Source organism: Vicia villosa, linkage group LG3 (genome assembly GCF_029867415.1).
Source record: "Vicia villosa cultivar HV-30 ecotype Madison, WI linkage group LG3, Vvil1.0, whole genome shotgun sequence".
NCBI lineage: Eukaryota > Viridiplantae > Streptophyta > Magnoliopsida > Fabales > Fabaceae > Vicia > Vicia villosa.
In genome coordinates, this window is record NC_081182.1 from 35119607 (window position 1) to 35146114 (window position 26508).

At 32.8% G+C, this 26508-nt stretch overlaps 2 protein-coding genes across 2 annotated transcripts; both read right to left on the reverse strand.

Annotated features, from left to right (window-relative positions):
- Positions 1-7094: 7094 nt before the first annotated feature.
- On the reverse strand, positions 7095-8515 carry LOC131655389 (purine permease 3-like). The gene is made up of 2 exons (XM_058925273.1): positions 7699-8515; positions 7095-7517 (listed from the first exon to the last, which is right to left on the reverse strand). The coding sequence occupies exons 1-2, from the start codon at positions 8452-8454 to the stop codon at positions 7161-7163; spliced, it is 1113 nt and encodes a 370-aa protein (XP_058781256.1). The 5' UTR covers positions 8455-8515; the 3' UTR covers positions 7095-7160.
- A 14816-nt stretch (positions 8516-23331) lies between these two features.
- On the reverse strand, positions 23332-24243 carry LOC131655390 (purine permease 3-like). Its single transcript, XM_058925274.1, has 2 exons — positions 24056-24243; positions 23332-23916 (listed from the first exon to the last, which is right to left on the reverse strand). Exons 1-2 carry the CDS (start codon positions 24131-24133, stop codon positions 23560-23562), a joined length of 435 nt encoding a protein of 144 aa, XP_058781257.1. The 5' UTR covers positions 24134-24243; the 3' UTR covers positions 23332-23559.
- Between the last annotated feature and the right edge of the window lie 2265 nt (positions 24244-26508).

Consider the following 26508-nt stretch of genomic DNA (forward strand, 5'->3'; position numbering starts at 1 on the left):
GAGAAAATATTGCTATTGTTGTTTTTGCTTCGAAGAATCGGTTTTGAGAGTAAAACCTTTCCAGAAATTTTTCTTCCAATGTGTTCCAATTTGTCATCACTACCTCGGGTTGATCCAAATACCAATCCTTTGCCTTAGATAGCAAAGAGTGTGGGAACAACCTCTTAAATAATGCTTCCTCATCAACTTGAGCAACACCCGTAGTACCCGCTAACTCATAGAATCGAGTAAGATGCGTGTACGGGTCTTCATGGTCCAATCCGGCGAAAGGACTTGCACAAATCAATTGTATGATACCGGTCTTCAGTTCTGTCGGTCGCCCGTTGGCGGCAGTTCTCGCGAACTGAGGATTGAGTCTTGGACTATTAGCACATGGACCATTAGCTGCCATGTTGCCAACAGTAGGTTGTATAATAACTTCCGGTTCTTCCTCCGTGAATAGTTCGTGAAAGAAGAATCCTTCTTGTGACTCGTCAATGGTTTCAAGTTGTTGTGACGATGTCGCGGTTGCGTTGTCTCTTGCTTTTGCTATGTTCGCTCTTTTTCGTGCTTTGCTATTTAACCTCCTAGCGGTCCTTTCGATCTCGGGATCAAAAAGAAGTTGATCGCTAGAAACTTTGCTGCGCATACACAATCTTCTGCAAAACTAGCAAACACGTGAAACAACCAAAAAGAGAAAATAAAAATTAAAACTCAAAATAAGAACTATTGCAATGCATGCAATATTGACACCAATCCCCGGCAACGGCGCCAATTTGTTGAAAGTATTTGTGGGTAAATATTTTCTGTAATATATCGTATCCACAGGGATTGGTTAATATCACTGCCGTTCTATAGTTGTTTATTTTGAGTTAGGAAATTTGGTTTGGTTTGTTTTATACTTCTAATAATATCAAAAGCAAATAATAGAATAAAAGCAAGTAAAGGACTTTGTGTTAACAAATAAAGAAAGATGTTGAGTCTTTAGGGTTCATCAACCTAATCCTATACAATTATCAATTAATTCACAATAGAACAATCCTTTGAATCATTATCTTCACTTATCCTCAAATAAGATTCCATGTCTGCAAATCAAATTAGATAACTTTTACCGGTATGAGATTCGATCTCTCCAAATCACAATAACGATAATAGTAATTAAGAACGATAATTATGAAAACCCAATTACAATTCCATCTCTGCAAATTGCAATTGAATCAATATAGTAACCTAGGGCAAAAGTTAAATCCTTTCTTTCGATCAAAGATTCAACGATAATTTAAGAATAAAAACAAGGCTTCTTATTGATAATGAATTCAAATAATTGTTCACAAGAATTAATCAATGGTAATGTATAATCATAGGTTAACTACTACCTTAGACTCAACAAGAGGGATTTAGCTCTCCATAGACATGAAGAACATACAAGAATCAATGGAGGAATTCATCTTCATCAATGGAATGTCTTCGATTGGTAAAGAATCCACCTTCAATTGTTGTTCTCAGCTTCAGAATCAGATAGCTCTCCTAATTTCGCTCCCACAAAGTTTTTTCTCCACTTGGAAAACTAGGGCTTTAAAACAGAACTTTTGGGCTTTTAACGCCGAGGCCGCGGCGCGGCAACGGGCTGGCGCGGCGCGCCCCTCAAACAGAAGTATTTTCACGGCGCGCCTAGGAACTCGCGCGGCGCGCCCTTTGTACTTTCCATCTTTTTCTTCAGCCTTTGAGACTTCCAGCTTTCTTTCCTCCTCATGTTCTTCTTAAGTTCTTATTCAGCTCAAAACATGCAACAATAACACCCACAAGTGATTCGATTTGCTTTACGCACGAACTAAACTTATTCAGTTCAATTCTTAATAAAAACCTATGGATTCATCACATTTTTGCATTGGTTTAGAGAAGAAATCACTTATATTAACACATGAATTTACCATTAATTTACTCCTAACAATGGTCCACATCAAGGCAGCTTGCATAGTAAAGTTTTTTTACGTGATATATCATAAGTCCATTCTCCACCAATCCACAACCTCTTCAAATCATCAATTAAAGTTTGTAAATACACATCAATTCCGGATTTTGGACTCGAAGGTCCTGGAATGACGCACGTCAAAAACATGTATGGTTTTGTCATGCACATCTCGGGAAGGAGGTTGTAAGGGGTTACAATAACTGACCAATAAGAATACGCACTTCCCGACGCTTGAACATAAGGAGCAAAACCATCTGAGCATAATCCAAGCCTGACATTTCTAGGTTCTGCGGCAAAATCAAGATGTATTCGATCAAAGTGTTTCCATGCCCCGCCATCAGATGGATGTCGCATAGTGCCTGTACTTGTTTTATTTGTATGATGCCATGTCATTTGACTTGCACTGTGCATTGAAGCAAACATTCTTTTTAACCTTGGAATTATCGGAAGATAAAACATGGACTTTACTGCTACACGGTCTTGATTAGTGTTAATGGCTCTACTGCGAACTTTATATCTTGGACTCATACAAAGTTTACATTCCTCCAACAATCCATCTTTAGTACCAAACTCATTGTCATAAAACAACATACAACCATTAATGCAACAATCAATCTTTCTTACTCTTAAGCCCAACTTCGACACCAACTTCTTTGCTTCATAAAATGTTGTAGGTAAGTTGTCTTTCATTGCAGTTGAGTCCAACATCATTTTTACAAAGAATTCCAAACACTGATCAGGAACATTCCAATTTGACTTGGCGGCCAATAATCTCACACACATTGATAACTTTGAGTCAGACGAACCGTCAAACAACGGCGTATTCATCTCATTCAACAACTGATAAATCTCTGCGCTTCCTCGTTCGGCATCTCTTCCCCATCAAAATCTTCAGGTTGATCATAGGTCACGTTCACACCAAAAGCATCCTCAACCATGTCACAGATCTGATTAAACTTTTCCTCATATTCAATAGGCGGTCTTTCCTCATATTCCATTGGCGGACGACTACTTGAAGCATGCGTACTGCTAGTCTCTGATACGTTACTCGGCAATTTTTCACCATTAAACGTCCAAACCCAATAATTTTCCATGAAATCCCTTCTATACAAATGCCTGACCACTTCCTCTGGGTCACTAATTATAGGTCTACATTCACATTTAAGACAGAGACACCCAACTCCTCCTTCGCTTCGACAACATTCTTGAGCAAACGCCCACGTGATAAACCCGTTAACTCCTTCTATAAAATTGGGTTTAAGTGCACGTCTTCCTGGTTCCACTCTATCGTACATCCAACTACGATAATACAAATAATATTCCATACTGCACATATATCCAATCATTCTCTTTTTAGTAACAATAATTAAACATTTACTTATATCAACTATAAGTAAATAATTAAACATTTACTTATATCAACTATAAACAAAATATTATTATATTATTTTTTAAAACAAAATAATATACTTCACACTATAATAAGAGGGTGTGTTGCATTGGAAACTTTTGCTGCCATTTAATTTCAAGTAAGCAAATATTAGTATCATTTTGATTTATGACTTGAGTTATTTTGATTTGCTGCCATTTCTTAGTATCATTTTGATTTATGACTTGAGTTATTTTGAAGTTCGATGAAATGAAAAGTAAGCAAATATTAACAACTTCTCTCCTATTTAATGATAGTATCTCTCTTTTTTTATAATATGATGGTATCTCTAAAACACCTCCTCATTTAGTCTAACTTGTTATATTTCTAATGACCCAATTTACCAGTCATGAAAGGTAAGTTAGACAATAGACTTTATTTTTTAATGGGATTGCATAGATTAAATGTGATCAACTATCTTTCTTAATATGTGTAATTTGATTAATTTTTGCTTTAGTTAATTCCGGAGGGAGCACCATATTATGTTTTCTGCATATATCAATAGTGTTAATTTGGATACATATCTAATATCAATGTTTCAGGATACTTAACTGATGGCTATACAGTATCCGAGTAAAAAAAAGTTGTAAAGAAACCTAATCTATTCTAATTCGATACATTAGTGACAATTAAGGATGCGACTTAAGAAATTTAAGATGGCATTCACTCTAATTTTTTTACTCTAATTTACAATCTAATTTCCAACTATAATTTTCTACAAATCTAATTTTCTACAAAACTAACATTCATCAATTTTAACCTTCAATCTAATTTTCTACAAACCTAATATTCTACAATCTAATTCATCAATAAAAAAAAAACTAAAAAAAACTAAAATGCCAAAAATACCTCTATCTTCCTCTATCAATCTTCAAATATCTTCTTCAAATGCTCCTTCAATCACAAATATTACACCTAAAAAAAAATTAAAAACACAAACAAATAAATTATACAAAAACGAAAATATTAAATAAAATAACAGAAAATTAAAAAAGATATGATACTTACCTTAACTATTTTGCAATTGGGAAGGAAGAGGATGGAATTTGAGAGAATGGGAGAAGAAATTTTGAGAGAAAATGGGGAGAATGGGTTGAGAGAAAATGGGGAGAATGGGAGAATGGGAAGAAGAAGAGTTCTGGAGCGAGAGAGAGGAAGAAGCGTTTTGGCAAAATGTAATAAAGATTTTAGCGACGTGATTTCCACATCGCCACGTTGCGAAATGAAATTCACGTCGCAACAAACCAACGGTCCCAGCCCACGTGCTTCTTGTCAGTCAACTCTGGCATTGAAGTTTTTGGGTTTTTACAATTTTTAGTTGCGACGTGATTTACACGTCACAACTGAATTTTGAAAAATTCAAACTTCCCCCATGTGCATATCTGACGCCAATTGTTTTTCAATTTTTTTATTTTAAGTTGCGACGTGTTTTACACGTCACAACATTTTTTTATAAACTTTCTCACTCTCCCCCTTAATTAACGTTACTTTTTTTTTTTAAATATTATAAATATGTTGCGACGTGAATTTCACGTCACAACTGGTTTATTTTACACACGTGAAAATCACGTCACTATTTCACGTGGCTAGGGAGCACATTTCTTGTAGTGAACCCTTGGCTGGCCCTTTGGATACTATAACGGTAACACTCTATTAGATGCGATTTTCCAGAATCAAAGATTGGAAATCCATCCTGGCTATTCGACCTGTCTTGACCTATATATCAAAATTCTGGGATGTACATAAGCCCCCAAAGCACGAGACCGATAAGGGTGAAGTGTTTTGAGTTTATCCCATATCACATAAACGTATTTTAGGTTTATGCATTTTGATCGAATAAGCTCCTCGTAAATTAGTGGTCTTGATGTTGGATCAATTCCTGAGGGATTCATCCTGGTGTATATTGGAAAGATTTACTACTTTAACAAAGTTGGAAAAATCACAACTTTAATGGAGAAGTCGGAGAACCCGAGTGGGATCTCGACCCGTTGAAGTCACAGAACCCGATAGGTTCTAGAAATAGAGAAGTCAGAGAACTCTAGTAGAATCTTGACCCATTGAAGTTGCAGAACTTTGTAGGTTCTAGACATAGGGAAGTCAGAGGGCTCTAACGAGATTTAGACTCGTTGACATTGTAGAACCCGGTAGGTTCTAGACATAGGGTAGAGGGATCTCGACTTATTGGAGTCATAGAACCTTATAGATTCTAGATTTATTTTCTAAGGAGACTCTGTGGCCATTTAATTATGCCAGCATTGGCCCCGTCTTATAATTATCTCGTTCGTTAAATTCTTTTGCAAATAGTTTAAATGTAGTCCTAATGAGCTTCTTGTCATTGATAAGTAACTGAATCCCAAAATAAAATTGAGACGCACTAGGTTGGCAAGCCCCGATTCATAGCGCGATGAAAGTTGGAGTTTATATTGACTTTACTCAAGGGTCAGAGGACCCTAGTGGGTCGTGACCTGCTGCCAGAAGATCCCGATGGATTGTAACGTGACAAAAGATAATGGTCAAAGGTATATTAACATAACCATTTTAGTTTGTACTTTATTATTTGAAATGTATGAATTAAATTTTATAAGATTGTTTTACTTTGTTATTTGTAATGTAAATTATTGGTCGAAAAAATAACTATTTTTATTAAAAAAATAATTTCATTACATAAATGATGGTGGGCATGGAGAAATCGAATCTAACTAAAACCTATTTAGGATAAATTTTAATTTTAATTTTCCATCTCTATGATCAAAGTGGGAAATAGAATTGGTTGAAAACTAAAATTTAAGTATGAAAGAGATGAAAACCATCATATCTACCTCATTGTCTATTGTCTATTTATGAAAATTTAATGAAAATTACTACTCCCTCCATTTTTTATTATAAGTCGTTTTGGAAAAAAATTGTATTTTAATATAAGTCGTTTTACAATTCTAATAAATAATTAATAATATTTTTCTATTAAATCTTTAAATATTTATTATTTTCTCTCCTTTCAATCATCTAAATTTATCTTACATATGTTATTAATGAAGGACAATTTTATAAAAACCTTCATAATTTTTCATTTTCATAATTATAATTTTTATTAATATGTATAAAAAGTCCAAAACGACTTATAATAAAAAACTGTTGTTTTTTATTTTTCACATTGAGTTACCTGTAGCATGTCTCTGTCATTCTTTATTTTGTTAGTTTAGACATAACTTATATAAAAATAATTATAAAATATTTTTAATAAATTATTAATAATAGGGATTTAATGGAAATACACCGACAGTGTAAAACAATTTTACACTGTCAGTAAAATTCAAACCGTTAATTTTTATAAACGTTTGACTTTTTCTTTAAATCACATCTAAAGTATTTATTTTTAAGGGTTGTGATGCATTGACTGTGTAAAATTTTTTACACTAACAGTGCATTACCTTTAAACTCTAATAATAATAGCATATAATGGTATATACAATTAAACAGAGAATTTACATCAAGACATTACATATTTACATTACATGTACATTATGTTAAACTATTAAGCCGTGACCCCAGGTAGATCCCTAATCTCTTGGAAGGAGTATTATTGTAAACTAGTAGCAGTATTTAACAGTCTCTCATAGCACTCTTTAGTAGTAGTATTTTCCTAAAAATAGTTATAAATTACCCAAATTTTAGTTCACACTTGCACGCCCCAACCCTTTATCCTCTAATCAGACATTTAATTAAAGCATTTCGCTTAATTAATTCACACACAAAATACACATTTCAATAAGTCTACAACAATCACGGAGCAGGTAGTACTTCAAGAGGATGACCCATCTCTGTCTCCATAGCACGTTTCTTCTTCTTCTCCTTATCTTTTTTAATCTCACCATAGAAATAAGACACAAACCCCCAAAGAGAAAGAACAAGAGAAACCCCTTTCTCAGCTTGAAATCTCTCTTTATAAAATATTACCGCCAACACTTCAGTTACCGGCAAAAAAACAGCAATTAAAATACCCGATAACAAAGATGAACCACAAAATATAACTCCTATTGCTCCCAAGAAAAACGCTTGCCATAACATTGCACTCATCACCAACACCACATAGTATGTTCTTTCCCCTAATCCGAAATTCCTTGCCTCCATCGGAATCACCTTCGTAATAATAAAAAAAAAACAATTAAAATTAATTAACAAAATAACCAAAACAAAAAAAATTTAGTATAAGTCATCTCTCAATGACTCAGAGTCGTTGAGAGATATGTTATTTGTCGACGACTCTGAGTCTGACTTTTTGTATTGGAGTAGAAGACATAAATCTAACTGGACACCTTACCTTAAAGTCGTTATTTGCTATCATGCCGATGACGCAGAAGAGAGTAGCAAACAAACACATAACAAACTGAATTTCCATAACAAGAGAATAAGTAAGGTTTTGTTTGGTTTTTTTATAAATCAATTCAACTGAAGGCAAAACAAATCCATATAATGCAGAGGCACCAAGAGTAGTGAGAAAACCAATAACATATTGCTTCGTAGAAACACCGGCAGGTCGATCTCCAGATGTATGCATAGCCAAAACGCCGGCTCCAACCGTAAGCAAAACGACGGCGTTTATAGAGAAAGCAGTGAATTTCTGTTTCACAAGCAGAAAAGCGAAAACCGCGGTGAAACCAAGCTGAGAAGCGATTATCAAAGCAGAAGTGGAAATCGGAAGGCGAGCAACGCCGTACGCGTAGAGATAGTCGTCGAGGCCGGTGAGGATTCCGATGAAAGCTACGGCGAAGAATAGAGGAGGTTTCATGGAGATTAGTTGTAACTTTGCGGCGGGTTCGGTGGTGGTTGATGGTGGTTGACTTAGGTGGAGACGGCGGCGGTTGATGTATGAGATTGTGAGGGGAAGGATCATTATAGGGAAACCGGCGGTTTCGAGGAAACAGGAGAGCCAGACGCGGTGGCCGCCATGGATGAAGTAGAGACGCATTATGAGGGGACCACCGGAGTTTCCTACGGCTAATAATAAACAGTTAATTAAGAGAAGAATTCTCTTCATTTTTTTGTCTGTTGTTTCTTGTTTCTTTTCTTCTGCCATGTCTCAGTTTTGTTGTTTGTTCTTGTGTGATGGTTTAACAAGGAAACTTAATGGTTAAATGAATCACTAGGAGACAATATATACACTTTTATGGAGTATTTTACTATAACAGATATTGCAATACAATAAATTGTTTTTTTAAATATCATAGTATTTTTTTATCTTAATTATCAATCATTCAACAATCAATCAAGTATATAATATATAAACACACTGCCTAATATACCCTTTCATGTTCAAGTTAATTACGTTTTTATAATCCAACAAATAAGTCTTTTATTTTATTGATGTAACAATCATGTGTTTTAACTTTCTTCTATGCAATGGGACTACTTGACACGTCAATTTAGTTTCTTCATTTCAAATATGCATTTATCTTTTAGATTTTTTTTCACTTAACTACTCCTTCTCCATCACTCTAAACCTCTTAGGTACAGTAGCCCCACAAAAAATTTTAGATTTAATTAAATTCATTAAATTACACTTATTCAATTACCATAAAATCATATTAGAACTCTTTAATTAAAATCTCCACACATTTATACTCTTTAATTTTTAGACATTTTTTCGTTTGACTTTCTATTAGTTGTTTTACTTCAACCTATAAAATTTGACTTTTAATACTAAAATTATAGATTTTGTCTTTTATTTCTTTAATTATTTTATTTTAATGCATTTAAGTTTACTTTGTTATTTCTGCTACGTTTGAAAAAAAAAATTGGTTATAAGTTTTATTAAAAGAAATTATTCATTAAGAATTTTGTAAAAAATAGAATGCAAATTGTGAAATGATTATTGTGTTACTAGTTATATATATTAATTTGTTTCTAATATTTTTTTTCCAAATCTATATATTTTATCTTTTATTTATTTGGATATTTTATCTTTTATATACTTCTTATACTTACTAATCTATTTTTTGTTTTTTTTTGAATTTATAATAATACAAATAATATAACATAAAAACACATAAAAAAGTAGAAAAAAACAAAAAAAAATACCGATGGATACAAACAAATATCTTACTTTTTCAAATCTATCAACAATATAAATAAAGAAACAAAAAAACACATTAACAACACATGTGAATCCAAACAAATGAAACAACTAAGTTTAAAAAAACTCATAATTTAAATATAGATAAATCTAACTCATTTTTTATTTATTTTAAATCCCTTATTGTGTTCACTATATTTATAAAAGGAAAGACATATTTCCTTTTTATTTTTTTTAAATATTTATGCATAGGTTTTTTTTTTTAATTTACCAATAAAATATTATATTTTTTATACATATTAAAATTATTTTCCGTCTGACATGTCACATTTATGCATATTAATTAATATTACTAAAAAAATTAAAAAAATTATTTTTTAAATTTTAATAATATTAAAAATTTATTTTATCAAATTGGATAATATTCAATAGTTGTGCAATTAACTAACTTTTCATCTTTCTGATCACTATGAACAAAATATCTATTTTATTTTAATTAATACTTGATTTATTTAAGAAATAAATTTTTTATTTTTAAATACCATTTTTTTTTCTTTTTCCATTTCACGGGCCTTTTTTTATTTGTGTGTGTTTATTTAATATAATTGAATTTATATTATATATTTTATAATTAAATAATTCATTTTAAATTTATATTTATTTTTAAATAAAATCTATGTCATATTGTATAAATTTATCCGTGCAAAGGCACTGTATTTTGCTAGTTTGTCGTGTTAGAAGAATAGTTTTCTTTACATAATAAATTATGTGTGGACCTCTATTTTGAAAATGTTATTTTAAAATATTATCCTTGACTTTATAATTCTTTTTCTAACTTTTGTTTTTAAGTTCTTACAAGTTTGTTAGGATTGAAATGGACACAAAGCTAGAAAGTAGTTCACTTAAAAACAAGTGTCAAAATAAAATTAATTTTTTTGTGTGTATTTGATTTTGATGAGTTATGTGAAACTTAAGAGTTTTATGAAACTATTTTTTTACGTAACACATATCAATTGAATTATCTTATTTAGTTAATTGATGTAACTATTAATTTATAGGAAACGTAATACATATAATTTGAATTATCTTATTTAGTTAATTTATGCAACTATTAATTTATAGGAAACCTAATACCATATATGTTAAGCACATGACACACGTACGCTTAGAGCTGTCAAAATGGGCTCGCCCATTGGGCCGACCCATAAGTCTTACAATTTAGCGCGGGCTGGGCTGCAAAATATCTTAAAAAAACACGACCCTATCTTTTTGGGCCAGCCCACCGGGCCGGGCCAAGCAGGCTTCGGGCTGGCGCATTAAAAAAAAATTTGGTAAATTTTGAAGAAAAAAGATTGAGATAAGATATGATTTTATAAATGTGTTTTCAAGTCATAAAGAAAAGTTAAAGAGGATCAAGATATATTTTCAAAATGATGTGATCAAGGAAATGGTTGTGAGATGTAGAGAAAATTTGATAAGTATTGGTGATAATATTAAGTTACTTTATACTTTTACATGTATGATTTTGTGGTATTCATATATATTTATGGATAAATATTTTAAACATCACTTATATACGTTTATGACGACTTTTTACTTATGTTGTATTGCATTTATCCATTACATCCTTTTTATAAAATTAAAATTATAATATTGAAATACAGGCCGGACTGGCCCATCGGGCCGCACGGCCCTTTGAAAAATGGGCCGAGCTCATTTTACGTGGCCCATTTAGCAATTGGGCTGGACCGGGCCAGCCCATTAAAACACATTGGCCTACCGAGTCGAAGCGGGCCGGGCCGACCCATTTGACAGCTCTACGTACGCTGCGTGATTCAGATCATAATTTTATTTAACAAAGACATTGATTACAATTTAATTTTGTTTCATTCTTTTTTATTGAAAGACAATTTCATTAACAAAACGAAACAGAGGTTACAAGCAAGGAAGCATCCTGAACATGAGGGGCACACCCACTCACGTTTTGGAGCCTACCCCATGAATTAGGCCAAACAAATGGTGGACATTCAGGTTTTGAGACCTATTAAGATACATAATAGAAAAATCTTGAAAACTTTTTAAAAGCAACAAACAATCTAACAGAATTGGTTCTAATGTTGGATCTGATGTGTCAGTATTCTAGCTACAATTTAGGATTTATGTTAGTGGTTTAAATTAACTTAATGATTTTAGGAGGTGTTGAGCACGTTCTATTTTAGTGGGTTAGTAGGAGTTTGTTTCAGTCTTTTTCTACATTCTGTTCCTATTTTTCTGCAATTACGTTTACTATTTCAGTTTTCATTTTGTAGGCTATTTAAGCCATATTTCAGTATTCAATTAAATAGTGTGATTTCACAGAAGCATACCTTAGTGTTTCTGTTTTAACATTTGGTATCAGAGCTCTCACAAGGGGGCCTGATTGAGTGATTAAACACCGAGAAGTTTGAGGAGTGAAAACATTAGTGAGAGAAATGGCAGTTGAATCAGGAAATTTCATTGGCCCATGTATTCCCAAATTTGATGGGGATTATGATTATTGGAGTTTAATCATGGAGAACTTGATGCATTCAAAAGAATACTGGTGTATAATCCAAAACGGTTACCAAGCACCTGACAAAAATGAAGTGTTGACGGCAGCCCGGAAAAAGGAAGTGGATGAAGCAAAACTCAAAGACCTGAAAGCAAAAAACTATTTGTTCCAGGCCATTGGCAAGTCCATTTTGAAGACCATCACGCAGAAGGAGACTGCAAAACAATTGTGGGAGTCAGTGAAAACCAAGTACCAGGGAAGTGCAAGAGTGAAGCGTGCCCAATTGCAGGTGTTTCGAAGAACTTTCGAAACGTTGGAGATGAAGGTGGGAGAATCGGTCACTGATTACTTCGGAAGAGTAATGGTTATCGCAAATGATATGAGAAATTGTGGAGAAGATATGGAAGATGTTAAAATCGTCGAAAAGATACTTCGGTCATTAACAGAGAATTTCAACTTTGTTGTATGTTCGATTGAAGTATCTAAAGACATCGACCAACTCACGGTTGATGAGCTACAGAGCTTGTTACTGGTACACGAGCAGAAGGTGTGCCATAAGAAAAGTGAAGAGCAGGTTCTAAAGGTAGAGCATGACTCCTATTTTGGGCGTGGTAGAGGAAGGAGCAACTATCCAAGAGGAGGCGGTAGCAGCTCAAGAGGGAGAGGAAGAACCAGGTCAGGTTATGACAAGGCTACTATTGAATGCTTCAGGTGTCACAAGTTGGGACACTTCCAATATGAGTGTCCTAGTATGAGAAGGGAAGCAAACTATGTTGAATTTGATGATAGTGAAGAGTTATTGCTGATGACACTAGCATAAGTTGAAGGTGATGGAAACAAGGGAGTTTGGTTTCTTGATTCTGGTTGTTCAAACCACATGACAGGTAACAAAGGCTGGTTTTGTGAAATAAATGAGAGCTTCAGACACACTGTGAAATTGGGAAATAACTCTAAGTTGGCTGTTATGGGAAAAGGAAATATCAGATTTGAAGTTGAAGGCATAACTCAATTGATATCGGATGTTTTCTTTGTTCCAGAATTATCCAGCAACCTTTTAAGCATTGGACAACTACAAGAGAAGGGAGTAGACATTCGTATCAAAGGAGGAATGTGCAAAGTTTACCACCCTCAAAGAGGTCTAATTATGAACATTAGAATGACTGCGAATCGACTATTCATTGTGTTTGCACTTAGGAAACCTCTCTCGAGCAAGTGCATGAAGGTAGAAGGAGGGGAAGCTGTAAACCTCTGGCATAAGCGCTATGGGCATTTAAACAACAAAGCCATTCACACCATGCAGTATAAAGGAATGGTCAAAGGGTTACCACAACTCGAGAGATTATATCAAAAAGGAGCAAGTGGAGAGCCTCAGAACAACTCCAACTAGTTCATGCAGATTTATGTGGTCCTATATCTCCTACATCTCATAGTGGTAAAAGGTACATGTTAGTTCTTATTGATGATTTTTCTCGCAAGACGTGGATATACTTTCTTACAGAAAAAATGAAACTTTTGACATGTTTAAAAGGTTCAAAAGTTGTGTCGAAAAAGAAGTAGGAAAGTATATATGTTTTTTAAGGACAGATAGGGGAAGAGAATTTACCTCAAACTCCTTCAACCAATTCTACGGGGAACATGGAATTAGACGACAATTAACCGCTGCCTACACTCCACAACAAAATGGAGTAGCTGAAAGAAGAAATCGCACCGTAATGAATATGGTTCGATGTTTGCTCATAGAGAAAGAAATGCCAAAGAAATTTTGGCCTGAAGCTGCAAGATGGGCATCACATGTGCTAAATAGAAGTCTCACAAGTGCGGTAAAAGACATGGTGCCAGAAGAGTGTTGGAGTGGGATCAAACCAAGTGTTGATCATTTTAGGGTGTTTGGTTGCATTGGTCATGTACAGATCCCTGAACAACATAGGATAAAACTTGATAGTAAAAGTCACAAATGCATTCTGCTCGGGATCAGCGAGGAATCAAAGGCGTATCGACTATTTGAACCAATATCAAATAAAATAGTCATCAGTCGAGATGTTATATTCGAAGAGGAAGGGAAATGGGACTGGAAAACAGCGGAAACCGAGTCAAAAAATGATATTCTGGCCTGGAATGATGAAGGAAGAACAACCGAGGGAGAACACGAAGAAGAGGTGGAGGTTGACCGCGTAGAATAACTAGAACAACAACTTGCACCTCTTCTCCGTGTTCTCCCTCGGTTGTTCTTCCTTCATCATCCCAGGCCAGAATATCATTTTTTGACTCGGTTTCCGCTGTTTTCCAGATTTTTGGATGAAGAAATAGGTGCAGGTATGAAGACCCGCAATTTAAATCATCCAGAAATGCCTCAAAGAAGAAACAGGTGCACCAGATTTTGGAAATTTAAATCATCCAGAAATGCCTCAAAGAAGAAACAGAAGAAGACCCGCATGGATGCATGACTATGAGAGTGGAGCAGAATTTTTGGATGAAGAAATAGGTGCAGGTATGGTGCTGTTTTCTTCTCATAATAATCCTCCAAATTTTGTAGAAGCTCCCAAAGAAGAAAAATGGATAGAGGCAATGAAGCGTGAATTACAAGCTATCGAGAAGAACAATACTTGGGAGCTTGTGGTTCTACCGGCTCAAGCAAAAACTATAGGGGTCAAATGGGTTTTCAAAACAAGACTAAGTGAGGATGGACAGGTCAATAAATACAAGGCGAGACTGGTTGTAAAAGGATATGCTCAAAAGGAAGGGATCGATTATGATGAAGTTTTTGCTCCAGTTGCTCGATGGGACACTATAAGAATTATGCTCGCTGTTGCTGCACAAAAAGGATGGACAGTGTATCAGTTGGACGTAAAGAGTGCTTTCTTGTACGGGGAGCTAAAAGAAGTTGTGTATGTGGATCAGCTAGAAGGATTTGTCAAGAAAGGTGAGGAAGACAAAGTTTATTGACTTAACAAAGCTCTTTACGGTCTAAAACAGGCTCCTAGAGCATGGTTTAGTCGAATTGAGAGTTATTTCAGACATAAGGGGCTTGAGAAAAGCAGCCATGATCACACTTTATTCAGCAAGAGTGTTGGAGAAAAATTGCTTATGGTAAGCCTTTATGTAGATGATTTAATTTTTGTTGGGAATGATGATGTGATGTGTGAAGAGTTTAAGCAATCAATGAAACAAGAATTTGAGATGACTGGTCTAGGGAGGATGAGTTTCTTTCTTGGTGTTGAAGTACATCAATGCTTGAAGGGAATCCATTTATGTTAGAAGAAGTATGCTAAGGAAGTGCTTGAAAGATTCAGAATGTGGAACTGCAATCCTGTCAAAAATCCTATAGTACCAGGGACCAAACTCTCGAATGAAGGAGAAGGCAAAGATGAGGATGCCACTACATACAAGCAATTCGTGGGCTATCTTATGTATTTAACAGCCACCAGACCTGATATGATGTATGTGGTATGTTTAATATCTCGTTTCATGGCCAAACCTAGAGAAGAGCATATGCAGATCGCTAAGAGGGCTTTAAGGTACTTAAGGGGTACTCTGGATTTTGGTCTCTTCTATAAGCGGGAATCTGACTCAATACCAAAGGTATATACTGATAGCGATTATGCCGGAGATATAGACAGGAAGAGCACGCCAGGGTATGTATTTCTACTAAGTAAAGCAGCTGTTTGTTAGAGTTCACGAAAACAAGCTATAGTCACTTTATCCTCGACCGAAGCTGAGTATGTAGCTGCAACATCCTGTGCTTGCCACTGTGTTTGGGTGAAAGGAATTCTTTAACAGTTCAGCACCAAGCCTTGTCAGTGCTTCGAGATCTTGTGCGATAATAGTTCCTCCATTAAACTCTCAAAAAATTCAGTGATGCATAAGAGGACAAAACATATAGATGTGAGGTATCATTATTTATGTGATCTTACAAGTCAAGAAGTTGTGAAGCTAGTGTTTTGTGGGACTGAAGAGCAGGTGGCAGATATCATGACTAAACCAATAAAATTGGAGACATTTGTTAAGCTAAGAAGCTTTCTTGGGATACAAGCTCGAGAAGATTAAACTGGATGCATGATTAGCATTTCCCGTTTAAAGGGAGGAATTGTTGGATCTGATGTGTCAGTATTCTAGCTACAATTTAGGATTTCTGTTAGTGGTTTAAATTAACCTAGTGATTTTAGGAGGTGTTGAGCACGTTCTATTTTAGTGGGTTAGTAGGAGTTTGTTTCAGTCTTTTTCTACATTCTGTTCCTATTTTTCTGCAGTTACGTTTACTATTTCAATTTTCATTTTGTAAGCTATTTAAGCCATATTTTAGTATTCAATTAAATAGTGTGATTTCACAGAAGCATACCTTAGTGTTTTTGTTTTAACATCTAAAACAACAGAAATTGATATAGAGTTTAAACAGTCAACAACTAATTATGCATCAGATTGGATCAGGAAACAATCCATCTTCAAATTGATCGCCATCTAGAGGACATATATAATAGGCAATGCTTCGGTAGCTGCTGGATCAGTTGCCAATACCTCTTTCTTGGTAGTTGGAAATATAATAGCCTTGTCCTGTGTCATCATCACACACCCTATGGCAATATTTCCCTTATAGAAGCAACATGCATCCACTTGGGTCACGTTGAAACCTCTGAGCCTGGGTTCCAAAGTACTATTCAACAATACTTTCTTCTTCACTCTCATTTCAGGATTAGAGTATTAAATTCATGCACCTATTTAAGCATGTTCTCTGCAACTGTTTCCGGAACAAAATCTTCCTCATTAAAAAGGGTTTTGTTCTTAGCAGAACAAATACACCAAAGAGTGACACAAACTAGTTGGATGCCAAAGGGATCTATCTCATTCACACAATTGTACAACGAGTCATGAAAATCAATAACATGAGGGATACACATGCCAATGGAAGAGGAAAATCATACCATTTTCGAGATATCACAATTTAAGAATAGATGTTGAGCTCACTCAGGGCTAGAGTGGTACAAAGGACAATTAGGGGTGATCTTGATCCTTTTATTCACCAAATTTGCTATAGTGGGGAGAATTTTCTTCTCAAGCCTCCATATGAAATTTCTAGTTCTATTATGAACAAGGACTGGCCAAATCTTTTTCCATAATTTCTTTTTGGTTAGGGTACGAGGGTCTAAGTTTATTTGCATTCCTTTTGATTCCAAGCACGTGGCAGGCAGATTTTACAAAGTATTCACCGTCTCTTTCGTTATGCCATATCAATTTGTCTTCTGGTTTCCTCCAAGAAAGAGGGATATTGGTGATTTGTGAGACTTCTGTGGGATCAAAGCAAAATATTATGAGGTCGTTACACAGGTCTTGGCTGATAAGTTTACTTTTGATGAGCAAGGTCAGGGCTACAAAATTTTCAATTTTTTAAACTTTCAATTCTTCAAGTATTTACGGTACACGTTAAATAAAATAAAAAGTCCACGTGGTATTTTCACATAATAATAAAATAAAATAAAAAAATCAACACATTAGTTTTGTCATTTTTTTGTTGACTTTATCTACTTAAGAGATAAAATAAAGAAATTTTGCCAGATTGTTTTTGGGGATTCGCCCACTGTTAGAGCAACAATCGAGGGAGGGTCAAGTGAGGAACATTCTTACTTTGCGGGACTTTTCTTTGAGCAACACAAATTTATGGGAGTCACACTACTTGTTCACCTAAAACCTTAAGGTGATAGGCGAGTGAGTTCTCCCACTTATAAATGCTCAAGTCACCACATTTCAATCAAATGAGGGTCTATTTCTCACAATTGTTATATTCTCAACACTCCCCCTCAAGTGTGAGCCCACAATGCTCCCCCTCTTCACTCTTTCTTCCACATACACTTGTACCGCCGTTGAAATTCTTTCAACGAGACACTCTTTACCCACATGCGGGACACTTTTCGATACAAGTAAGTCGATCTATTTCTCGAAACCAAAGACTTGTGATACCATTTGTTAGAGCAACAATCGAGGGAGGGTTGAGTGAGGAACATTCTTACTTTGTGGGACTTTTCTTTGAGCAACACACCTTTATGGGAGACACACTACTTGTTCACCTATTACCTTAAGGTTTTAGGTGGAGAAGTGGTGTGTCTCGCACAAAGATGTGTTGCATAAACGGAATATCCCGAAAATTAAACAATACTTTCGACTCGACCCTCCCTTGATTGTTGCGCTAACACGCATATGACAGGGAGTAAAATAAGTTTAACCTTAAAAACAATATCACATATAAACTTTAGCCTTGCTCGACTGGTTACATGATAATGTGTAAGTTTTCTCGCAAATGGAATATATGCGCCCCATATTCAGCTCGCTCTTCCCTTTTTCAATGCATATGTTGTTTCTATGCATATCTTGTTAGAATGTGGCTTTGTGCCAATAGCTACTTTGGTTTTTGACACTGTATCTAAGAGGACACGAGTAAAAGGAATAATCGTTAATGAGTCTAACACCTCCATGATCTTGTTGGACCTCAACTCACATTTCCTTGTCTTTCTACACGGCTAACCTTCCTTCGATTGAAGAGAAACTTGGCTATTTGATTTTAGGTGTAAGTTTACACTATATAATTAATATAATGCAAACCACTTCTAAACTAGTATTCTCCACTTTGTATTTAGGATATTGAAAATACATTAAACATAAACATGGATTATATAAATAAATCATCATTCTCTCATTTATTATCATTTCTTATCGTGTGAAATCCTTAAATGCGAAAGTTATTGTGAGGCAAAATAAGTAATTAGTTTACATAGAAATAAATTACAATAGTTTTTTTTTTTTATAGGAAATAAATTACAATAGTTAAATTTGTAAAAGAATATAATTGTAATATAAGTAGATTAATTGTCTTTAAAAATAATTGGGGTTGCCAATTGGTGGTAATTTAAAAGAATTTTTTATTTAAAATTAAGTAATTAAAAAGATTCGTAACAGTCTTTTTCGATAGAGAAATCAATACTTATTTACGAGTGAACGTCTTATATTCTTAATTCTGTCATATTTATTTTTTCAATTTATTCTAGTTACATCTTTAAGGGCTCATTCAGATACCATTTTTAAAATAAAATCTTTTTTTTTTCACAAGATTATATTTGAAAAAAAATTCGTAAACTCACAAGATTACATCTTTAAGACTCACAAGATTTATTAAGTTGGAAATGTGGGTAGAGATTCTAGTAGAAAATGTAGTTGGTATTGTTGTAAATTTTAATTATATTTTAAAAGTTCTAAATAAATTTTGGCACATTTTAAAATGATAAAAATGAAAAAAAAATCTTTAAAATATTAATTATTATTATTATTATTATTATTATTATTAATTTTACAAGTTCTAATGATTTGATTTGATCAAATAATTATATTCAATTATTTTGATTTGACTTAGTCAAAACTTTTACTCCATCTTTCTATTTTTTTATAAATAATTTGTGGCTAGTCGAATTCGAACTTGAGACTTTGAGAGAAACACACTCTCAAGACCCAAACTTTTTTATCTCTTATATATGACTATAAAACCTGAAAATGAGTTGTTTCTTTTTATCTTGGTTACATTTTCTGGTCAACTTAAATTATTTTATTTTTCGGATTAGAGTTGTCAAAATGGGCTAGTTCATATGAGTCGGCCCGCCAGGTCCGAAAAATTATAGGATTTGGGTCTTAAAATTAAAGCCCATATTTTTTAGGGTCTTTTTAGCCCTAAACCCTAAAAAGTTCGCTACCCATTAGGGCTAGCCCATATGGGTCGTGGATAGTCCATTAAGCCCGCATAATTATAAATTTTAAACAAATGTATTAATATTTATATTATGTTACTCCAAAATAGCATATTGATTTTTTCTCACTTCACTAAATTTTATATCTATTTTATTCAATATTTCTCTTTTAAATATTATACATTAATATAATTAACATTTTTTCATCGTATTATATTAGTTTTTCTCTTATAATAAATATTCAAGTATTATTTTATACAATTTAAACATATATTATATTTAAAAATATATTAAAGTATTTATAAGAGATAATATTATATTTAAAATAACATAGTTTTTAATTTTATTTATAATAAATATTATGGAGTTTTTCTTTTAATTTTTTTTTTTAAATAAAAAGCTCATTTAAGGTCGGGTAGCCCGAAACCCACTAGGACCAGACTCGGGTAGTAAATCTCGAGCTCATATTACATAGGGCTTTTTTGGCTTAGTCCTAAAAAACTCAGGGTCAGTCCGTTTAGGCCCGGATAATCCATTTTGACAGTAGTTCGGATATATCATATTAAAAATGAGAATTTGAAAAAACCTATTGAATTTTAGAAAATTTACGTTTATGAGACAGATAAATCCTTAATAACAATGTTCATACACGTCTCAAGTCTAAATAATTCATTTTTATTTTGAAATGTTAGTTATTTATGGAATTAAATTGTGTTGATGGCCAAATTCTCCACCAGGTTGAGAGATATTTATGGAGTTGATGAGGGTGACAATGGTGTGAGTGGAAATTGCTTCTTTGGGAAGTTATCAAAAAAAAGTAAGGAATGATAAAGAAAAAAAAAACTCTTACTTTTTGTTAGATATGTGGCAAGAAGAGTGGAAAGTGGTGAGTTTGGTAAACTATATGAGTTGGTCATGGATAAAAATTTTATTGTGAACAATATGTTCAGTTTGGCAGCGAATGGTGGCGTGGTGGCGTGAGTAGTATTATTAAAGACAACTAGTAACAAACCCGTGCATACGCACGGGTTCTGTTCGGTTATGCGAATTTGGAAACATCATTTATTTTAAATAAAAATGTTTAAAAAATTAAATAAATAATTGACTATTTCGTATATAAAAATATTTAGATCAATAATAAATTTTTTTCCCGTATACCATTTTTGGAATAAAAATATTTAATCACAAATACCATTTTTCGTATATAAAAATATATTTTTTTTTGACAGACGTATATAAAAATATTTAGATCAATAATAAACTTTTTCCCGTATACCAGTTTTTAATAAATAAAAATTGGGTCATAAATACCATTCTTCGTAAATAATAGCTTTTTCCCGTATACAAATATTATTTTTATTTAGGTATCATTTACAAAAATATTTGGATTAATATTAAATTTTCGTATATTAAAATATTTAGATCAATAATATATATTTTCCCGTATGCCGTATACCATTTTTGGATAAAAAATATTTGATCATAAATACTATTTCTCGTATATAAAAACATTTAGTTCAATAATAGACTTTTTCCCGTATACAGACTTCATTTTTGTTTAGGTATCATTTACAAAAATATTTGGATCAATAGTAAATTTCGTATATAAAAATATTTACATCAATAGTAAATTTTTTCCCGTATACCATTTTTGAATAAAAAATATTTGGATCATAAATAATATTTTTCGTAAATAATAATATAAATATTATTTTTATTTAGTTATCATTTACAAAAATATTTGGATCAATATTAAATTTTTGTATAAAAAAATATTTAGATCAATAATAGATTTTTTCCCGTATACCATTTTTTGATAAAGAAATATTTGATTATAAATACCATTTATCGTATATAAAAATATTTAGATCAATAATAGATTTTTTCTGGTATACAGACCTCTTTTTTTTTAGGTATCATTTACAAAAATATTTGGATCAATAGTAAATTTCATATATAAAAATATTTAGATCAATAGTAGATTATTTTCCGTATACCATTTTGGAATAGAAATATTTGAATCATAAATACCTTTTTTCGTAAATAATATATTTTTTTTCCATATACAAATATTATTTTTGGTTAGGTGTCATTTACAAAAATATTTGGATCAATAACAAATTTTCGTATATAAAAATATTTAGATCAATAATAAATTTTTTGGCCTATTCCATTTTTGAATAAAAAATATTTGGATCATAAATAACATTTTTTGTATATAAAAATATTTAGATCAATAATAGATTTTTTTCATACACAAATTTAATTTTTGTTTAGCTATCATTTACAAAAATATTTGGATCAATAGTAAATTTCGTATATAAAAATATTTAGATCAATAGTAAATTTTTTCTCGTATATCATTTTTGAATAAAAAATATTTGAATCATAAATACCATTTTTTGTAAATAATAGATTTTTTCCGTATACAAATATTATTTTTATTTAGGTATCATTTACAAAAATATTTGAATTAATATTAAATTTTCGTATATAAAAATATTTAGATCAATAATAGATATTTTGAATAAATGTTTTCCGTATATCATTTTTGACTAAAAAAAATATTTCGATCATAAATATCATTTTTTGTATAAAAAAATATATATCAATAATAGATTTTTTTGTGGAAGAAAGAATTGAGAAAGTGATGAAAGAGAAAAAAAAATAGAGAATGGAGAGAGATTTGATAAGTTTGATAAAATATAAAAGTTGTATTATTTTAATAATAAAATTAAGAACTTTATTGTGCAAAGACCAAAAAATTATAATTTTAATGTGGTGGCAAAAAATCAAATAAGGGTATTTTTGACTTTTCCACAACCATTAATTTTCTTATATTATAGATAGTTATTTTAATGGAAAGATGAGACGCTTGCACCTTCAACTAATCACAAAATTTCATTTAATTTTAATATATTTAATTAATTATAAAATAGTATAATTGTTTGTTGTTTTCAAGATATTTTATATTAAAGATAACGGACATTGATTTGATCTGGAAATCACACGGACATTGATTTGATATGATTGTTGAATATGGTATGCTATTAAATCAGTGATATGTATTAACCGAGTTATCCAATTTAATTATCTAATTCAATCAGTACTCTAGTGACTCGATCAATAAAGCTGCCTCACCGATTTGACGACATGTCCGATGTTTAAAACATTGAAGTTGCTTATTGTAACGCGACATTAACATTCTTTATTTTGTTAGTTTAGACATATCTTATGCATAATGTAGCATTAATATATTCATTCAAATTTTTTATAAAAATTATAATAAAATATTTTTAATAAATTATTAATAAATAGCATATAATACTCCATTGATTTTAAATTTGAGTGTCCTTTAAATTTTTTGCACACAGGTGAATAAAAAATATAAAATAATGTCATAAAATATTGCACTTTTACTAAATTAACTTTATAAATATATTGAAAGTACTGTACAAAGTAATAATTAAAAGACATAATTGAAAAAATAACAATTACTTCTACATTGAAAAGTAGAATGACGTTCATTTTGAAACAAATTTTTTCTCTAAAACAACATTTATTTTGAAACAAATTTTTTCACGACATTTATTTTGAAACGAAAGAAGAATACAATTAAACAGAATTTTCATGCACTCCTACATTGTAAACTATTAATAGAGCCGTGACCCAGGTAGATCCGTTGTCTCTTGGAAGGAGTATCATCATAAAAACAATCAATTAAACAATCTCTGGTAAACTAGTTTAGTAGTTTACACTTGCATGTCCCCTTTTTTCTTACAAAAAACATTCAATTAAAGCATTTTCCTTCGCACAAAACACGCATTTCAATAATTCTACAACAAACCTCTATAGCAATCACGGAGCAGGTAGTACTTCAAGACTATGACCCATCTCTGTCTCCACAGCACGTTTCTTCTTCTTTTCCTTATCTTGTTCAATCTCACCATAAAAATAAGACACAAAACCCCAAAGAGAAAGTACAAGAGAAACCCCTTTCTCAGCTTGAAATCTCTCTTTATAAAATATTACCGCCAACACTTCAGTTACCGGCAAAAAAACAGCTATCAAAATACCCGATAACAAAGATGAACCACAAAAAATAACTCCTATTGCTCCCAAGAAAAACGCCTGCCAAAACATTGTACTCATCACCAACACCACATAGTATGTCTTTTCCCCTAGTCCAAAATTCCTTGCCTCCCTAGGAATCACCTTCATATTAATTAAAAAAACAATTAAAATCAATTAAGCAATTCTACTAAGGTCAGAGTCGTTAACAGATATGTTATCTGTTAACGACTCTGAATTTTTATGTTGGAGTAGAAGATCTAAATCTAACCGGACACCTTACCTTAAAATCGTTATTTGCTATCATGCCGACCGTGCAAAAGAGAGTAGCAAACAAACCGATAACAAACTGAATTTCCATAACAAGAGAATATGTAATGTTTTGTTTTGCTTTCTTATAAATCAATTCAATTGAAGGCAAAACAAATCCATACAATGCAGAAGCAGCAAGAGTAGTGAAAAAACCAATATTATATTAGCTCATGAGTCAATATGTTAGTTAGCGTCGGGTGTCATGCTCTGATAGATGTAACACTGGGGAACACAATGTTTTAAGTTTATGATAATAATTCTGTTTTGTTATTTTATTTTGAGGATTAAAGCATTGATGATGTGATGCTAGTTGATGATTTATTCCGCTGTGTAAACATGGGATTTTGAATTATGAGTTATGTTAGGATGTTTCTTGGTGAATGCATGACAGTGACGGATAATGTTTATTTAATTATAAATTGTGACGTCCTTGTGCATGTTACTCTGATTGATTTATTTAATTATTTATTTAATTGTCGTGGGGTTTAGAAGGGTGTTACACCTAACCTATCATGTCCACAACATCAAAATCCTCAGGGAAGTTGAATGTGTGTGTCAAATTAATTGAACGTAAGACTAGAGATCATCAAGGAGAATGGGGTGGTTTAAACTCAAAACTTTTAGCCTTATATCCTTTTGTTCAAAAACTATGAACCAAACCGCGTTAAGACCCTTAAAAGACTTAATTCAGACAAGGTTTATTTTGAAATCATACTGCAACAAGATTGCATTAAGGTGACTCCAGAGATATTTGCTAATCATATATATTGGCATCTTGATTTGGCGTCATCTTTCTCCCTTTGAATGTATAAATCAACATTGCCTTGTGTCGCACGCTCGCGAAAAATGAACAGAGTCGCCACCAATATATTTATCCCATAAGGGAAAGGAATATTAGAAAACCTAACAAAGGAAGGAACAGGGTCTTGCGACCAGAGAATCAAGGTGCGGGAGTCGGTTACGCAAGGGGAAGGTATTAGCACCCCTCGCGCCCATCGTACTCGATGGTATCCACCTATGTTTGTTTCTATCTAAAGGGTGTGTACTATGCCTATGTCTATATGCGAATGTATGCAAAAGAAATACGGGGAAAAGAAGGAAATATTTACAAGTGTGCTCGTTCAAGCCCCGCGACTTGATGCCTACGTATCCTTTTCAGGAATCAGAGCGCCGTAGTTCGGCTCCATAGTTTTGTTTGTTTTTGTGTTTTTTAGTTGGGCGGAGTTAACGCTCGCGCTCTTGCATAAGGGGGCAGCCTAGGATGCAATGGAGCGGAGATAACAATGCCCTTAAGAAAGGAGAGAAAGAGAGAGAGTTTGAGTGTTTCGAGGAAATCCCTAAAGCAAGGGAAACTCGAGTTACTCTATGGTTTGTGTTTTTTAGAATTTGGGAACTTACGCCCGAACGGAACCCTAAAGCAAGGGAGGTCCAAGCTCTCGAACGTTCCCTAAAGCAAGGGACGTTCAAGTTTCCATTCCCTTTTTATTAGTCAAAGTATTTATTAGTCATTTTTTAAGAGTTTTCTTTGTATTTTTTTATGGGGAATTTATTCAAGTATTTTTATTAAATGTTTTAGAGTTGAAAAAGAAAAAGAATGCAAAAAGGGAACTAGTCCTAGTTTCTACCTCTATGTTATGAATATTCTAAAAGGAAAATGAGGGAGAAAAAACAATTAAATGGATGAAAACAATATTAAAGGGCAAGGGCATTTTAGACACTTCACAAAGGAAAATATTCAAAAACAAAAGAATTAAATCTATACAAGACCCAAAGAACAATTATGAGAAATATTCACAAACTATGTTATTTTGTTTATGCAAGAGTCTACTTTGAATTAACTAAGAAAACAATTTATTTATTATGGTTTAACAAACAATCAAAGTTAAAAGAAAATATCAATTAAAAGTTCAATTAAAAGAAAATGACATTTCTAAAAATCTAATTGGATGAAGATATTTTTGTTATTATTTTTATTTCAAGCAAAACTCAAAAAAGGAATGAAAGAAAGAAGATTATTTATGCATTTTTATATGTCAACAGTGGGGTGCAAATATGAGTGGCGCTAAGGCCCAAACGAAATCATGGTCCAGCCTTTTCTACACTATCTTCTTTTATTTCTCATTTCCAGTAACATGCCAATTCATTTTTATTATATGATTCAAGGTCCTCTATTTATCAACGTGACACAACAATATGCTAACCTGAAATCAATTGGACATGGTCTCTTTTAAGTCACTACAGGACAAGAAACAAAACTGGCCAATCACGCTTCAACACACTTCATTTCAATGATTGTAATAAAACAAAAGGACCAAAAGCATGGGAAAAAGGACTAATCAGAGCACGCCACGTAAGCACGACGGAGCCTAAACCCTCAAACAAACTCAGACGCCGGAGGCGAACTCCAGTCGTCTTCTCCGGCCA

Bases quoted from the DNA above. Each gene is read 5' to 3' on its own strand.
- LOC131655389 (XM_058925273.1), bottom strand. From the start codon at position 8,454: ATGGCAGAAGAAAAGAAACAAGAAACAACAGACAAAAAAATGAAGAGA. The intron at 7,518-7,698 runs GTAAGGTGTCCA...ATTATTACGAAG, and splicing joins TAGCAAATAACGACTTTAAG to GTGATTCCGATGGAGGCAAG.
- LOC131655390 (XM_058925274.1), bottom strand. From the start codon at position 24,133: ATGGAAATTCAGTTTGTTATCGGTTTGTTTGCTACTCTCTTTTGCACG. The intron at 23,917-24,055 runs GTAAGGTGTCCG...ATTAATATGAAG, and splicing joins TAGCAAATAACGATTTTAAG to GTGATTCCTAGGGAGGCAAG.